Raw genomic sequence first — 17,515 nt, 5'->3', positions numbered from 1 at the left:
ACCCTTGTACCAGTGCTTTTTCCACTACACTAGAGTGCTTGCGTGTTTGCACGTTTTTATAATGTACGAATCACTGTTTTGTGACAAAAAGGGAGTTCCATTGGATCTTTAAACAGACTTTTATTGACTCTTAAATTGTTCTCCAATACTGTTGACATTTCTACCCATGCCTTGGGGGATTTTTTTAAAAATTATTATTTTTAATGTTTTATTCCTTTTTGAGAGACAGTGTGAGCGATGGAGGCGCAGAGAGAGAGAGAGAGGGAGACACAGATTCCGAAGCAGGCTCCGGGCTCTGAGCTGTCAGCACAGAGCCTGATGAGGGGCTTGAACCCACAGACCACAAGATCATGACCTGAGCCGAAGCCAGACACTTCATGGACTGAGACACCCAGGTGCCCCGGCCTTGGGTGATTTTTTATCTGCAGTCAAACTTGACCTCCTTCACACTGAGGAGTCCCAAATCTGTATCTTCTACCAGACTTCTCCTAACTCCAAACTGCCAAATCCAGACATCCACTGATCATTTGGATATCCACTTGGATGTTCTGCAGGCATCTCGAACTCACTATCTCCTCAACTGCACACATTACATTTCTCCACGAACCTACATTCCAGATCTAATGATGGAAATCCTTATCCAGTCGGTCGCCCAAGCACAAACCTGGCTTGGTTTCTGCTTTCCCTTCCTACAAGTGGGCAAGTGAGGTTTCTAGGCCAGGAGCGGGCGTGGGGGGGGGGTGGTCAGTGGATAGAAAATTAGGTTTGATGAAGAGTGGACAGTCACAGAGGAATATGGTAGGTTGAGTTCCAGGAAATTGAAGTTAACGGGAAACTTAGCAAGGCATGTTTGTTAGGATTCTTCTTGGCATCCTTTTTTCTTTGCAGGTGATACTCCTTCTAGGTTTAGGGAGAGTACCTCATATATGAGGATTTTATGACCGATTTCAGGGAAGACGAGTCAGGTGGTGAGGCTAAAGTGACCTTCCTGCTTTTGACAGTTTCTCAGACTCCTTTAGCTTAAAATATTCACCATGCTAAGTTGCTATATTTTGGGGGTAGTGCGTCCTGAACCCTGTCACATTCAGCAGTTAGCTAGCTATCAATTGACTGTTATGTGCCCGATCTTATTTTAGGCCCTGGGGGTACAGCAGGGACCAGAACCAAGTCCTTGCTCTCGTGGAGTTTATGTTCCTTTGGGGTGAGCTACTAAAGAAATCAGCAAATAAAGATCATCCAGTGATAAGTGCTGTGAAGAAAACAAACAGAATAAGAATCTATATGGTTACTTGGTTTTTTAGTAAAGTTGTATTAATTTACCTTGCTCACAGGAGTGCACGAGAAGGTCGATTCTCATTTTGTCGTCTGTGAATACGATCATTCAAAAGTTTGTTACTTTGAGAGGTGAACAGTGATAGTTCCTTGTAGTTTGCATGTCTTTGATTACTCAGGAAGTTGAAAACTGCACACAGCCATTTGTATTAGTGCTTCATGGAATTTTCTGTGTGTGTGTGTGTGTGTGTGTGTGTGTGTTCTCTGCTCTGTTTATTTTCCTGTTGAGTGGCTAGTGTTTTCCTCTATTTTGAATAAGCTCTTTATATTACTTATCTATTATTGAGTTGTTTGTGTGTAAAAATTTTAATGTTTATTTTTGAGAGAGAGTGCAGGGAAGGGGCAGCGAGGAAGGGGACAGAGAATCTGAAAGGGGCTCTGTGCTGCCAGCAGTGAGCCAGACACGGGGCTTGAACTCACAAACCAAGAGATCATGACCTGAGCCAAAGTCAGTCGCTCAACCAACTGAGCCACCTAGGTACCCCTTTTATTAGTTTTTATTTTCTTTTAATTTTTAAAACTGTTTATTTAGACACTCTTAAACAGTGGTATAGTGACCGTAGGAAGAAAGAAAAAGCAGGAGGCCTGGAATTGCCTTCTTCTCTGCCCTTCCCCCCCCTTGCTTCTAATACAGTGAGGCATAAGGGAGCAGAGAGGGGAAGAATTGAGTTCAGGTAGAAGGAAGGAAAGAAAGAAAGAAGAGGCAGGTGGGCAGTGAGAAGATTTGGTGAGACCGGAAGGGAGCAGGTGGGAAGAGGCCAGAGGAATGGTAATAAGGAACAGGAGTGAGGGAAGGAAACGGGCAGGATGGGCAGATGGAAGGCGTCATGGGGCCTCTACACAATTACCTTGGGTACTGACCTTTTTCTTTTTCTGCTTCTATTAACCTAGCAAATCCCTAGGAGAAGATGACTGTGTTCTTTAAAACACTTAGAAATCATTGGAAGAAAACTACAGCTGGGATCTGTCTGCTGACATGGGGAAGCCATTGGCTGTATGGAAAACACTGGTAAATATCGGACAGCCCCCACCCACCCCACCTTCAACCTCCAACAGTATAAAAGGGCCCAAGGTCAAAATCTTGCTTAGCTGTGCTCCTCTCTAGAACACATTGTGGTGTAAACGAAAAATAAATGTTAAAACCACAAAGACCAAGGCTTCTTGTTGTAATCAGTTCTGGAAAATTGTAACTATAACAGTGCCATCAACACTGGATAACAGCGGGTATAGATGGTAGTAGTGAGATCAGAAGCTGAACAAATTGAGGCCCAGCCTAGGGAGAGAGGAGTCACTTCCCAAGTTCTTAGTAGACAGGGATTGAACTCCTATGTCTCCTCGGGATTTCATTCCTTCTGTTTCTTACTGTAGCCTCTTGATCTGTTATCACTACTGTTGTAGGACCCTGAGTGAATCTGTTTCCTCCAACCCCTGTGACTTTCCACATTTATACAGTTAGCCCGGGTTAATTTAAATGAGACAAAGACTTTCAAACCTTTTGATTGAATAAGGAGTTCAACAGTCGTGGGTTTTATTAGCCTCTAGGCATGAAGGGAGAAGAAAGTGCCAGAGCTCCCTCTGATTTAGCATGATAATAAGATTTCAGTAACATTTTTATATGAAAATTATCCAAACAATTAAGAGAGCCAATCAAGTTACAGTATTTTGGGGATTAAGCTTTTGTAATCCACATTGGAAGTCTCCACATTTAAAAGGAGATTCATACTGATATTTTTGTAAATCATCTCAGTTCACCACTGTCAGAGATAATCTGGGGATGCTGCATGGTGTCTAGTTTTTCACAGCTGTAGATTGAATGGGACATATCCCCTTTCCCCCCAAGTATTCTCAAGGCTCAGCACTTGAATTCCATTAGCTAGCATGTAAAGAACAGAACTGAGAAGCTTATTTAAAATGTTTTTTGATGTTTATTTACTTCTGAGAGAGACAGACAGAATGTGAGTGGGCTGGGGCAGAGAGACGGGGAGGCACAGAATATGAAGCAGGCTGCAGGCTCCGAGCTGTCAGCACAGCCTGATGCGGGGCTCGAACTCACGAGCTGTGAGATCATGACCTGAGCCGAAGTCGGACGCTCAACTGACTGAGCCACCCAGGCGCCCCGTGTATACTACCAATTTTAAGTTTCTCAGGTCTGGGGGCGCCTGGGTGGCTCAGTCGGTTGAGCGTCCGACTTCGGCTCAGGTCATGATCTTGTGGTTTGTGGGTTCGGGCCCCACGTCGGGCTCTGTGCTGACAGCTTGGAGCCTGGAGCCTGCTTAGGATTCTGTGTCTCCCTCTCTCTGACCCTCCCCCGTTCACTCTCTGTCTTTCTCTGTCTCAAAAATAAATAAACATTAAAAAAAAAATTGGTAGTGTGTTTAAAAAAAAAAAGTGGAGGAAATGTTATCACAAATGGAATGTGAAACCTATAATGTGTGCTTTTTCTCCCTTTTCTAACCACCCTTGAGTCCTTACACCGTCTACCTGGGTGGGAACTAGGACGCCCTTTGCAGGAGCACCTGCTCCAGGCGACAGGGAAGTCCATTTGGGACAACTGCCCATCCCACACCCTAAGGATCACTGTTATTTCTGCTACCAGGTGAAGATTTGAGGAAATAACCATGTTCAAGATGTCTTGTAGGCACCCTAATAATTTTTTGCCAGTGTTATCTTGAGACTTTAAAAGAGGCCCGCTCCTTCTGAATTAGATCAGAAACAGCTTGATCTTGTAGTAGGAGCCTGCCTTTGGCTTCTTTTGGCTCTGCCTCCATCCTTGACATTCAAGGGTGCATTCAAAATGCAAACCCCTATTGTCCTGTTGCTCTTCCTTTCTTCCGACTTTTCTCCTCCATTCTTTCATGCCATGTGGTCTTTCTGTTTTTAAATTGTAGTAGAAAACACCTAAAATTTGTCACCTTAGCCCTTTTTAAGTGTACCAGCAGTAGAGTTAAGTATGTTCCCATTGTTGTGCAAGTGAGCTCTAGAGTTTTTTCTTCTTACAAAACTGAAACTCTGTACCCATCAAACACAACTTTCCATTTCCTCTCCCCGCCCAGCCCCTGGCAACCACCAGTCTGCTTTCTATTTCTGTCAGTTTGACTACTTTAGGGACCTTGCATGAGTGTTGTCATAGAGTTTTTGTGTTCTGTGACTGGCTTATTTCACTTAGCGTAACGTTCTTAAGGTTCATCAATGTCGTAGCAGATGGCAGGATTTCATTCTTTTAAAAGGCTGAATAATATTCCATCATACGCGTGTACCTAACACATTTTCTCTATCCAGTCGTTGTTGATGGACATTTGGGTTGCTTCTCCCTCTCGGCTATTGTGAATAATGCTACTACAATGAACTTGAGTGAGCAGATAGTCCTTCCAGATCCTGTTTTCAATGCTTTTGGGTGTACACCCAGAAGTGGGATTGCTAGATCATAGGGCAGTTCCAGGTTTAAGTTTTTGAGGAAGCACTATTCTGTTTTCCATACTGGTTGTACCATTTCACAGACACGAGGTTTCCCATCTTGCCACATCCTCACCAAGGCTTGTTATTTGTGTTTTGTTTTGCTTTGCTTTTGATAATGGCCATCGTAATGGGTATGATATGGGTATCTTGTGGTTTTGATTTGCATTTCCCTAATAATTAGTGATGTTGAGCATCCTCTCACATACTGTTTGGCCATTTGTTTATGTTTGGAGAAACGTCTGTTCAAATTCTTGGCCCGTTTTTAAAAATCAGGTTCCCGGGGTGCCTGGGTGGCTACGTCGGTTGAGGGTCCGACTTCAGCTCAGGTCATGATCTCACAGTTTGTGAGTTTGAGCCCTGCGTTGGGCTCTGTGCTGACAGCTCAGAGCCTGGAGCCTGCTTCGGATTCTGTGTCTCCCTCTCTCTCTGCTCCTCCCCTGTTCACACACACACTCTCTCTCTCTCAAAAATAAAGATTAAAAAAAAATTAAAAAAAAAATCAGGTTCCTTGGGGTTTTTTTGTTGGTGGTGAGTTGTAGGAATTCTTTAATCCCTTAGGAGATAGATGATTTGCAAATGTTTCTTTTCATTTCATAGGCTGCCTTTTCCCTCTTTTGATGGTGTCCTTTGATGCCCAGAAGTTTTAAAGTTTGGTGTAATCCCATTTGTCTATTTTTGTTGCCTCTCTTATTGGTGTCATATCTAAGAATTCACTGCCAAATTCAGTGTTAGGAAGCTTTCCTCCCTGTGTTTTCCTCTAGGAGTTTTATAACTTTAGGTCCTATAGTTAGGTCTTTAATCCATTTTGAGTCCTTTCCCCATTGTGTGGTCTTGGCATCCTTGTGTAACATCCATCGATCATATATGCCAGCCCGTTTTTTAAAATTTTTACTTCTGGGTGCTCTGTTCTGTTCTGCTGGTCTTTATATTCATGCCCATACCATTGGCTTTAGTAGCTTTGTAATATGTTTTGAAATTAGGACGTGTGAGGCCTCCAACTTTGTTCAAGATTCTTTTGGCTATTCAAGGCCCCTTGTGTTACATATGAATTTAAGATTTTTTTTTCTATTTCTGCAAAACATGCCACTGAAATTTTGATAGGGATTGCATTGAATCTGCAGCTTATTTGGGTGGTACGCACATTTTTATGATATTAAGTCTTCCAGTGCATGAACACGGATGTCTTTCCACTTACTTGTATCTTTCTTTCAGCAGTGTTTTGTAGTTTTTAGTGTACAAGTCTTTCACCTGCTTGGGTTATATTTATTCCTAAATATTCTTTTTTTTTTTTTTTTGATGCTATTGTAAATGGGATTATTTTCTTAATTTCCTTTTTGGGTTGTTAATTGTTAGTATATAAAAACTGGATTTTTATGTGCTGATTTTGTATTCTGCAATGTTGCTAAATTTGTATCTTCTAACAGTGTTTTTTTGTTGTGTGGAATCTTTAGGGTTTTCTGTGTAAAAGATCATGTCCTCTGCAAGCAGATAATTTTTCATCCTTTCCAATTTGGATGCCTTTTATTTCTTTTTCTTGCCTAATTACTCTGTCTAGGACTTCCAATACCACACCGGATACAAGTGGCAAATCCTTGCCTTGTTCCTGATCTTTGAGAAAAAGCTTTCAGTTTCTCACTGTTGAGTATGGTGTCAGCTGTGGGCTTTACACATGGGTTCTTTGGTTATGTTCAGATTATTTCTTGTGACTGTCTTTTTCCTTTTATCTATATATCCTTATCCTTAAAAAAATTTTTTTTAACGTTTGTTTATTTTGGAGAGAGAGAGAGCACCTGTGCGCATGAGTGGGGGAGGGGCAGGGAGTGGGAGACACAGAATCTGAAACAGGCTCCAGGCTCTGAGCTGTCAGCACAGAGCCTGATGTGAGGCTCGATCTCTGAACAGCAAGATAATGACCTGAGCCGAAGTCGGGCACTTAACTGACTGAGCCACCCAGGCACCCCTATATATCCTCAGCCTTTTCATATAGCAATCTTCACATTCGTCCTTTATATTAATCTACTTTTTTCCTGAGAAAATCTTCTCTGCGGCTCTCTTGAGTAGGAGCTGCCTTGCTCCTTCGAATGGGTTGTAAGGTGGGGTTGACATCTCTTAGCTCCTCAGTACCTGTTCCAAACGGTTTGTCTTCCATCTTCTTACACAAGTCTCTTTTCCTTTGAGGCTCAGAATATCTGCCTATATCCTACAACTGTAAACCTTCTGGCGTTCTGGGATCTCACTTATGTTAGTTGTAGGCTTCAGTGCCTGGTTGACCAGTGTCCTTTTCCCGCCGAGTCTTGTTACCTTCTCGTGTACCCCAAGTACACATGCGCGTGACCCGTGTACCAGCCTGGCCTTCCTTTCCTGACTTCGTCTACTTCCAGGACTCTCACTGCTGCTCCGCCTTCTTCTGGGTCCCCCCGACCCTCCGTGGCTGAGACCTTCTCACTGCTTGCCCCTGTTCTTCTGAAATCTGGAACTTCAGTATCGCAGTCTCTCAGACTTCTGTTATTCCACGTTTCCCAACCTTACTCGTATTTTTTAATATTACCAAGACTTCTTGTCCCCGAGAGCCTCCAGTTTCTTCCAAATCTATCACTCTTTGCTGCTTTCTTCACTTTTTCCCTCGATTTCTTGATGCGCCTGTCACACACTTCTCAGCTGCACTTTTCACGAGTCCTCCTGGCTTTTTCTTTTTTTCTTTGAGAGAGAGCGAGAGCATGTGCATGCAGGGGCTGGGCAGAAGGAGAGGGAGAATCTCAAGCAGACTCCATGCTCAGCACAGAGCCTGACGAGGCTCTGTCCCATCACCCTGGGATCTTGAGCTGACATGTGACAGCCCCAGCTGCCCCTCTCTGAGAGGATGTTTCACCTAGGACGGTGCTCAGAGCTGGTCTTGTCTCCAGCCTGCTCCTGCCTGGCTCAGGGGTGCTTGTGTCTGGGGAATGCCCTCTTCTTTCCCCTGTCCCTCGCTCATGGCTTGGCTGGCACTCCACCCACGGCCTTGTTGCTATGTACCCACCTGGGAGCCCCTACGGGCACCCTGAGGGCCCTCTCTTGACTCCATTCAGCCAGAGGCAGGCAGCCCTCCCTCCCTTATTCACAGCATGGAGCCCGACTCAGGACTCAATCCCATGACCCTGGGATCGTGACCGGAGCTGAAATCAAGAGGCGGACGCCCAACCGACTGAGCCACCCAGGTGTCCTCCCTGGCCTTTTCTATCCCTCATTCCTCCTCCTTTTCACAGTTAAGCTGTTTGAGTAGATTTTGTCTTCTTCCCTACCTCCTACTCATTCTATATCCCATGCAGTCTTTGTTAGAATTATTCTCACCAGTTTTACTTCATTCTTTTTGACAGCTCAGCTTTAGACACAGTTACTGTCCTTGAAATAATTTTTTCATTGCTTTCTGTTTTTGCTCGTCTATGTCTGACTATTCCACCTCCTCCTCGTTGGCTCCTCCTCTCCACTCATATATTAGGGAAGCGGTTCCTTCGGGCCCTGCCCCGTTACGTCCTCTCTCTACTCAATCTCATCTACTCAATCTCATCTACTCAATGCCTGCAGTTTCCAGCTGTTTGTAGACCAGTCCCAGGTTTGTTGCCCTAAAGATCTCTTCGCGGCTCCAGACCTGTATGTGCACTCACCTGCTTCCTTAATGCGTCTGCTTGCATGCTTCACAGATAGATGCCTCAAGCTCGGCCGGCTGAAGAGCAAAAGCTCACTGGCAGCACCTGCCCTTCTCAGTGATTGGTACCACTCACCATCTATCTCACCTCCCAAACTAGAGATGTGAACCTCATCCCCCATCTGTCCTTCATTCTCCTTTCCTACATTCAGGCTGTACATTCTAAGCGATTTTGCCTTTTCTAAATCTCGGAACGTATTTGATTTCTTTTGCCAGCTCTGCTGTCGCCACCACAGTACCATCATCTCTTGCCTGGATTCTGTTTAGTTTTTGAGAGAGAGAGAGAGAGAGAGAGAGAGAGACAGGGTGTAAGCAGGGGAGGAACAGAGAGAGGGAGACACAGAAGCTGAAGCAGGCTCCAGGCTATCAGCTGTCAGCACAGAGCCTGATGTGGGGCTTGAACTCACGAGCCGAGCTGTGAGATCATGACTTGAGCCGAAGTGAGACGCTCAACTGACTGAGCCACCCAGATGCCCCTCTTGCCTGGATTTTTATTAAATACATCCTAACTGTTCTTGCCTCTACTCCTGCCTGGTTTGTATCTAATTTGCACTCCACTGCCAGAGTGATGTTTAAAGAAGTGCGGGTTGCTATTGCTTTTGGATTCGACTCGACCTGACTTGGTGTTGTGTGTGCACATCTCCAGCCCTGCCACGTCTACACCTTAGTCTATAGAACTCTCAGGTCACTTTGGAAGAAGTTCACTTTCCTTGAGGTTCTGTCTCAGGGCTCCTGGGAGGGCCTTCACACATCTTGTTCCCTCCTGGAGCACTCTCCCCTCCCTCCTTCCCCAGCCAGCTACCTTTCCTCCAAGTCTTGAACATTATTTCTTCCCTGCCCACTGCACACACACTTATGTTCTTCCTTTCTGTCTCCTTGGGTGAGGTCTCTATCATCGTGTCCAAAGCCAGTCCCTCCAACGCTGATCTAAATTCTGTTCTTTCTCATGGGTTATCCTCTCCCTCACTTCATCTTTAAATCTCATCCTTCCTGCTTTTTCCTCCTCCTTGTTGAACCCCTGTGGCTTAAACATATTGTCTCTCAACTGTGTACTTCCATTTATTTACTGCTCTGTCTTCTTTCATTTATGCCATTCTTTTTTTAAGTTTATCTTTTTATGTTAGAGAGAAAACGTGTGAGCACTTGGGGGAGGGGCAGAATGAGAGGGAGAGAGAGAATCCCAAGCAGGCTCCACACTGTCAGCACTGAGCCTGACACAGGGCTCGAGCCCATGAACTATGAGACCATGACCTGAGCCAAAACCAAGCGTCAGATGCTTAACCAACTGAGCCACCTAGGTGCCCCCCATTGATGCCATCTTGAAAGCATATCCCACATCTTCAGTCTCTACCTTCACTTTAGAGTAAGCCTAGTAAAATTGATTTCTGTTTCATCTTTTGATTGAACCTGCTCTTGACAAGGTCATTAATAGCCCCATGGTTGTCAAGTTCAATGGATACTTTTCAGTCCGTATCGACCACATTAGTTTCTCTTTGTCTCTCTTTTAGTTACCTGTAGGGTGTCTTTCTCTGCTCATCCCTTAAATGCTGGACTCTCCTGGGTTCCTCTTTTTATTCCACACACTGGTTAGATGGTCATAACCACACTACTGTTTGTAAGTATGATGTATCGATTTTGGAGTCCTATTTTTCTAGTCTTTACCTTGATTCTCTTGATGTTGTCTGCACATAAGTGGTCCTGGAGTTCTACCCTGGGATCAGCCATCAGAACATCCTTTCCAAAAGAGAACTCCGATCATGGCCCTCCTCAGCAGACAGCCTGTAAATGGCTCTCCAGTGCTTAGAGTGCAGAGACCCACTTCTTTAATCTGGCACAGAAGGTCCTTGGTGACCCTGCCCTTGTCTTCCTCTCCAGTCTTTTCCTGGTCCCTTCTCGTCCCACCTCAGCTCGACCTGTGTTCCAGCGGTTCCTAAAAGAAGGCCTGTTTTCTGCTACCCTTCTCTTTGTGTGTGTTCTTTTCCCTCTCCCCACAAACACTGGACTTTTATTCACCTGGTCATTAACTCAAAAATGTCACAGAGGTGGCATTCTCAGATTAAGAGGAAAGAAAAACAACAGTTACTCAATTATTCATTATTCAAAACAATGTGTTGAGGAATTACTTTTAACCCCGTGCCAGGCTAGTCATTTCCGTGTGTGTGGTCTCATCGAATCCTCAGAACTGCCTTGTGAGAGGGGTAAGAAGATTTCCATACCTGAGATTAGGAAGTTGAGGCTCAGGTAGATTAGTAGCTGGTGGGATTTGGACCCAGGTAAATCCTACCCGAAATCCCATGTCCTTTCTTTGCTGATGACGACTTTGGAGAGCAATGCTCACTTCTGTGTATAAGTACCACTGTATTTATTAATGACACTACCTTTTCACTGCCTTTCGTGTAACTTTATCAGAACTCTTCTGTAATGTTCCTGTTGTAGTTTTAACTGCTCCAATGGAATAAAACCCTTAGAACACCTTTATTAGCATGCACTATACACCCGTGGTGAAAACCGGACACACTGCCAGGGACCAAGACACCTATTTCGAAACCTCCAGAGTGTCGTTGGTTCCTCTGTGCTCCGTAGCTGTCTTTGTTGATACCTTTGTCTGACTCCCCTTTTGCTCACTGTTCTTGCCCTTCCCTCTGCCTTTCCCTTTTTAGCTTCCTTGATAAGTAGATGAGTGGATTTTCCTAAATTCTCTGAACATGTTCAAACATACCACAAAATGGAAAGCATTTTACAATAAACACCTGCCTATTACTTGGAGTCTAGATTTTACTGTATTTGCCTTATCACGTATCTCTCCATTTGTCCATCCCTCTCTGTCTCACTTTTTGATGCATTTCAAAATAATTTGTAGAGGTCTGTACTACCACCTAAATACCTGAAGATGCTTATCAGTAATTCGGTTATAGGCAAATTAGTATTTGCTTATGGTGGTTTTTTAGTTATAGAATTTGTGTAAAATGGAATGTACAGATCTTTTTTTTAAATTTTCTTTAATGTTTGTTTATTTTTGAGAGAGACAGAGCATGAGCAGGGGAGGGGCAGAGAGAGACACAGAATCTGAAGTAGGCTCCAGGCTCTGAGCTGTCAGCACAGAGCCGGATGCGGGACTTGAACCCAAGAACCTTGGGATCATGACCTGAGCTGAAGTCAGACACTTAACCAGCTGAGCCACCCAGGTGCCCCTGGAATGTACGGATCTTAGATGTACGTGCACTGAGTTTTTGTCAGGTGCATATACGTGTATCACTGAGATTCCTAGCACAATACAAAATGTTGCCATCACTCTGCGTGTTTTCCTCATGTCCCTTCGTGGTCAATCTCTGTCCCCTGCCCCCAGAGGTAACTGTCCTGCTGATTTTTTTCCCCCCACCATAGATTGATTCTTTTCTCCCCCACCATAGATTGATTTTTTCCCCCCTGTTCCAAACTTTATGTACATGGAATAAGATACATTCTTTTTTTGAAAGGCTTCTTCCTCTCAGCACAGTGGCTTTGAGATTCATCTGTGCTATTGCATTTATCTATAGTTCACTCCTTTATATTGCTCAATAGAAGGTAAGCATATTATAATGGTTAATATTTTATACTTAGAGAATTGTAAATTCCTTGATTTTGATTTCTGAGACTGGTGAACATAATATTTTGCATTACTCATTTTAGAAAATACAAATTGTGGTCCACCTGCGTGGATTAGTCGTTTAGGTGTCTCTTAATTTGGGCTCAGGTCATGATCTCAAAATCCGTGGGATTTAGCCCCATGTTGGGCTGTGGGCTGACACAGTAGAACCTTGGGAATCTCTCTCTCCCTCTGTCTGCCTCTCCCCTGCTTGCGCATGTATGCATGTTCTCTCTCTGTCTCTCAAAAATAAACATTAAAAAAAACCCAGACAAATGTTTGATTATATGTATTTGACTTTTTTCTTCCCTTTGAAAGAAAAACAATTTTCCTGATAAAGGATTCACGTGCCAGTAATAACAGTTGCCTGTATTTTAATGTTGATTTTGAGATTTTAATAATGGTCATGGTTTTTCTAAGGAAAAGTTTTTTCTGCAACAGATTTGGAAGAAGTTGCATATGTTCCTCTTGATCTGTTCCATTTTTGGTTGCTGCCCTTAATTTGCCTTTTGACCCAGGTATCATTATTTTGCAGGCTCTTTTCCATTGTTAATGTGCTTGTAAGTTTTCCTCCTCGGGAGTGCCTTCCCCTTTTAGTCTCCCTTCCTCTCAGTTTCAAGGAAGAAAACCTGTGATATTTTTCCCTCTGCATAATTTCCCCACCGCCAGTTGCTGGAGTCCACCGGAGCAGGAGCAGCAGGGGCTGCTCTCAGGACTCAGCAAGAGCAATTGAAGAGGAGGAAATGACCCTGTTTGCTGAAAGTAAAGTGAATTTAAGTGTTGCTCATTCCTCTTCAACTGCTCTTTCTAGGCTTTCTGGGCTCCCTGGGGGCGATTATGCTCCAGGTTCTTTAGTTCATCGTGTCGGCAGTTCCCTGCAACAGTCCCTCTCTTGTTCCTCACCCTTCAGTAGCACAGAATCTACTAATAAAAAGTGCGGGGGAGAGGAGGCAGTGTAGTCTTAAAGTTGTCTCCGGAGTCAGAACTGACGCTTCCTAGCAGTGTGACCTCGGGCTCCCTAAACTAGGTCCCCCTGTACAGTGGGATGATAAGAGTGCCTCCCTGGGTCATTGAAGGATTGAGTGAGGAACCATAAAGCTGTTAGCGTAGTGCCTGATAGACATGGGGTTTGACAAATGCTAGTAATTGTGAGTAAATTTGATGTTCAGTACGTTGGGAGTTAAAATGAATTACTTCTGGTAACTGGCAGTGAATGATTTGAGAGACAACCGGTGGGGAAGGAAGACCAGGATCTGCCAGATGGTCTAATAAGATCTCAGCCTTATTCTTTCACTTTACGTGGAACAGGACAGCTTGGAAAGTGTGGTTTTACGACAGAACATAACCCCAGACGAGGCGGGGCGTAAGCAGTTACAGTTGGCTAGGTCTGGACCATCATGCATCTGATTTTAGCTCCCATTGTTGCTTTCATCTCTGGGGATCTCGTGCTTGCTCGTCCTGGGTCTGGTTTCTCTCCCTGGGATATTGGTTGGTGAGCCTTGGCACAGGTTCTGAACTTCCTTTCCTGGCTCCGCAGTCAACAGTAGCCCTGCTCTTCCTCTGTTCTGGCTCCTCGTGCCCAGCTCCGTCCTTTGGCTCCGTGCTCCGGCACTGGTTCAGTCACCCACCTGGGCCTGTGACCCAGGGCTCCCGCCATTCATTTCTGTGGGGCATCTAGTCTCTCAGCCAGAACTCTTGATACTTTCTTGGGGATTTTAAAGTCCCATTGACACTATTAATCCCTGAACGTGAAACTTGCAAAGCAAATGGGAAGCTAAGTGATGGTCCTGGGCCGTGTGTCCCTAGGTTTTTATTGATACTGGAGTTTTTTCCCTCCGAATATAGAAAGGTTAATCTTGATTACTGTATCATCAGCTTTCACCAGCATGGGTGGGAGCTCACCTTTCAAGTTCTGTGGCCAAAAAACAATTGCTTAGAAGAAGTAAAAATAAGTGGTTTTAAGTTGGCACGAGGGGTGTGTTGAGTGTCATTCAGTTTTATCGAGAACTTGGTAATAGTAATGATGATAATCACTCACACTCGATCAGGGCTTGTCATATACCAGACGTGATTCTAAGCACTTTATGTTTATTAACTCATTTTATCCTCCGAACAACTTTGAGATGGTTATTCATCTCCTACTAGTGTGAGATTAATAACCCTAGAAGGAGGCAGAAACCAAGGGAGAGCAAGATTAAGTAATTTGCCCAAGGTCACACAGCTAAAAAGTGGGAGAGCCCTGATACCAAACCACGTAGTCCTTACCTTAACCTCTGGAAATGGCTCCTGTATCTAAGGGAGCCGGGGAGAAATGAAGAGCCGTAAACTGAAGATTGTCTTCTGTCATAGACCCCATAGGACATAAGACAGATACTTTAACGTAGTGCTTCAAGTCTGGGCTTCTGAGCTAGTTGGGTCCGAGCCTTGCGTGTGCCACTTGCTGGGTGAGTGACTTTGGGCAGATTATTCAACCTTGTTAAACTTCACCTTATTCATCCATATAACATCTGACAACCTTATTGTGACACTTAGGAGACATAATCACAGCTGCTGGCACAAATTAAAAGAGCAGTTACTTTTATTATGAATGCATGAGGCGCTCTGTGCTGGGTCCTGTTTGAAGGTACAAAGTAAATGTCAGGGGTGCCTAAGAAAAGATTAAAATTTTTTTATTATGGAGATTTTAGTCATATAAAAATCAGAATAGTATAATCCCCATGTGTTCTCACCCTGCCTCGATAAATACCAACATTTTACTGATCTCATTTCATTTCTCTACTTTTCTTTTTCCCCCTCTGGAATATTTTGATGCAGATTTTCAGAAATTCTAGCTTCTATCATTTATACTTCGGTACCTTGTCTTTAATAAGTAAGAACTTAAAAAATCACAATGGCATTATTATGAACCTAACAATACTGAAATTCTTTTATGTCTTCTCATATCCAGCCTGTTTATATTTTCCCTCCTATCCCCCCATTTTTTGTTTTATGGTTTGTTCAAATCAATATCAAAACAAGTTTTGACACATTGCATTTAGTATCTATTTCTAAAGCCTCTCGAACTATAACCCCCTCCTTCTTTTAAAGTATTTATTTATTTTCAAAACCAGGCAGGTCTGCCTTTTCCCTGGAGAGTTTTTCATAATCGAGATTTGGTGGATAAGTTATACCATTCAGTGCTGCGCAGAGTCCTGTGGGGGCCTGAGGCAAGGAGAAAAATCGGTGATATTGGTTCTGTGTTTATTTCAAACCGTGATACTATGTTCATCATGGGTCTTTTGCATTCGTTTTGATTTTTAGAATTATTAATTGTCTCCATTGTGGTTTTTTTGGCGTGAATTTTGCACCTGAGGTGAATGCCTTACTCGCCTCATTGTAGTCTCAGCCCTGAGTCATTTAATCTGTTCCCCTGTCTCTCCTGTGTCTTATAAACTGGCGATCAGACCCAGGTGCTAGAGCTTTGCTGCTGTCCAAAGCGTGGGCTGTGCTCCTGCAGCGCAGTTCCTCCTGGGAATGGATTAGAAACGCAGAGTCTCAGGACCCAACCCAGACCTGCTGGGTCAGAATGTGCATTTAACCAGGTCCCCAGGGGATTTGTGTGTATACTGAGATTGAGGATCACGGCTCCCAAGGCAGAATTAGATTCAGGTTTAATTTTTAGGGGAAGCATGCTTCATACACGTGTTGTGGATTTCTTCCCGTATCGTGTCAGGAAGTACGTGGTGTGGGGTTGTCCTGCTTTGGCGGATATTAAGATCGGTCAGTGGATTGGGAGGCAGTCAGCTTAGTCCACCCATTAGAAAGTGAAGACCGTGGCTTCTTAGAGTTACTAGAGCCACGTGGTTAAGAGGAGGCGTGACCATACGTGTTCGAATGTCGGCTTTCCATCTGCCCAGCTGTGAAACCTCGCTGTGCTTCAATTCTCTCTAAACTCTAACTTCAATTCTCTGTCTAGTGGAACTCATTTCTTTGGGTTGTCATGCCGATTTTCTTAGAATAGGGCCAGGCACAAAAAAGCTCTCCATCAGAAATAGCACTTCGTCTTCTGGCTTTTCCATCCTTATCAGAGAAAGCCTCATAACAAAGATTTGTTTGGAGTTGGGCCTTGCGGTGAGTGGGACAGTGTGCTAGGTGATGTGAATGCCTTGAGCATAGGCAGAAACTGGAAATGCAGTGTATTTTTGGAGATTAGCAAAGAATTTGACTTCACTATAGACTACAGTTACTTCTTTTTTTTTTTTTTTGGTAGAATAGGAGAAAAAGTTCAATTATGGAAGTCTTTGTAGGCAGTTTGTAGTATTTGGTGAGCAGTGGAGATACAGTGAAGATGTTTAAGGAGAGGAGCATGTCATGAGCAAAGTGGCACTCAGGAAGCTTAGTCTAGCACCCTTGGGCAAGATACGTTGGAGGGGGAGGGCGTGTGGTTTGGGAGGGCATTTCATCATAGAAGCTAAGAGAAGCCAGACCACAGTGATGGCATTGGGAGGGGGAAAATAAATGGGTGGAATAAGACTGTGATAGACTAATATCTGAGCATGAGCACTGTAGGCAGGTAGCCTGCTGGTTGGTTTGCGTTTTGCTATTTACTAGCTGCGACTTTTATCAAGTACTTAATCCCTTCAACTTCTGCACCCCAGTCACCTTCTGGGGTAATGGCGCTAATGAGATCTGCTTTGCAGGTTAGTTGTAAGGATTAAGTGAGATGATGCATTTCCTAGTACCTGCTACTGTGCCCGTCTCCTAGCTTCCCCTTGGTAAATGCTCGTTCTTATTATCATTCTATGATGGACTGGCTGTTTGGCTGAAGGAGAGGAAGGTAAGTCATTTTTTGGTTTCAAGACTAGGATAATTGGTGATACAGAAAGAGGCAAGTCGCCAGGGAGAATTGGTTTAAGGAGGAGGTATTATTCTCTTCCCTTTAAGCTATGTTGAGTTAGAGACTCTGACAGCAGATCCAGGGGGAAATGTGTTAGATTCCAGGGGTAAATTATGCATGCGCCACACTTGACTAGACCTGTATTATTTCTTTGGGTACACATTATGGTTTTAGTAATGTCTTGGGCTTCATTTTGTTCTGGATCTCTGGGGTTCTGACAAAGCAGATGTTTTACCTTGACATCCGTTGAGATTAGCCTCTGCCTTTGCAGTCGGTGGTCCCAGGCCTGGCTGGTCCAGCACGGGCCGAAGGTAGCGAGGGATTTTTCCCCTCCTGGCTTTTCCTCATTTCACATTTTATTGTGGTTTTAAGAAAGCAGTTTGTTTTGCTTTTCAGCCATTTCAGGTTTCTCTCTCTCTCTCTCTCTCTCTCTCTCTCTCTGTGCAGGCTGATGCTGAAGTTTGGGGTATTAATAGGTGCTATTTAAAGAAGCTCATTTATGGGCAATTAAATAACATGCCTGTCAGCCCAGATTTGATAG

General features: G+C 44.0%; 1 protein-coding gene across 4 annotated transcripts in view; it reads left to right on the top strand.

The window, feature by feature from the left end:
- Positions 1-17,515, top strand: part of AGK (acylglycerol kinase) — an 83,843-nt gene that overhangs the window by 949 nt on the left and 65,379 nt on the right. For 3 of the 4 annotated variants that reach the window (XM_027075625.2, XM_027075627.2, XM_053217990.1), the window contains exon 2: positions 2,224-2,341. In XM_027075625.2, the coding sequence (XP_026931426.1) occupies positions 2,241-2,341 (101 nt within the window). In that variant the 5' untranslated portion in view covers positions 2,224-2,240. Of the gene's footprint in view, positions 1-257; positions 799-2,223; positions 2,342-17,515 lie in introns of those variants that run through there. The other variant, XM_027075626.2, reaches the window with a different exon arrangement.

The sequence above is a fragment of the Acinonyx jubatus genome, chromosome A2 (genome assembly GCF_027475565.1).
Source record: "Acinonyx jubatus isolate Ajub_Pintada_27869175 chromosome A2, VMU_Ajub_asm_v1.0, whole genome shotgun sequence".
Lineage (NCBI taxonomy): Eukaryota > Metazoa > Chordata > Mammalia > Carnivora > Felidae > Acinonyx > Acinonyx jubatus.
Note: the sequence above shows the minus strand (reverse complement) of the source record. Positions and strands in the feature narration are given on the sequence as shown.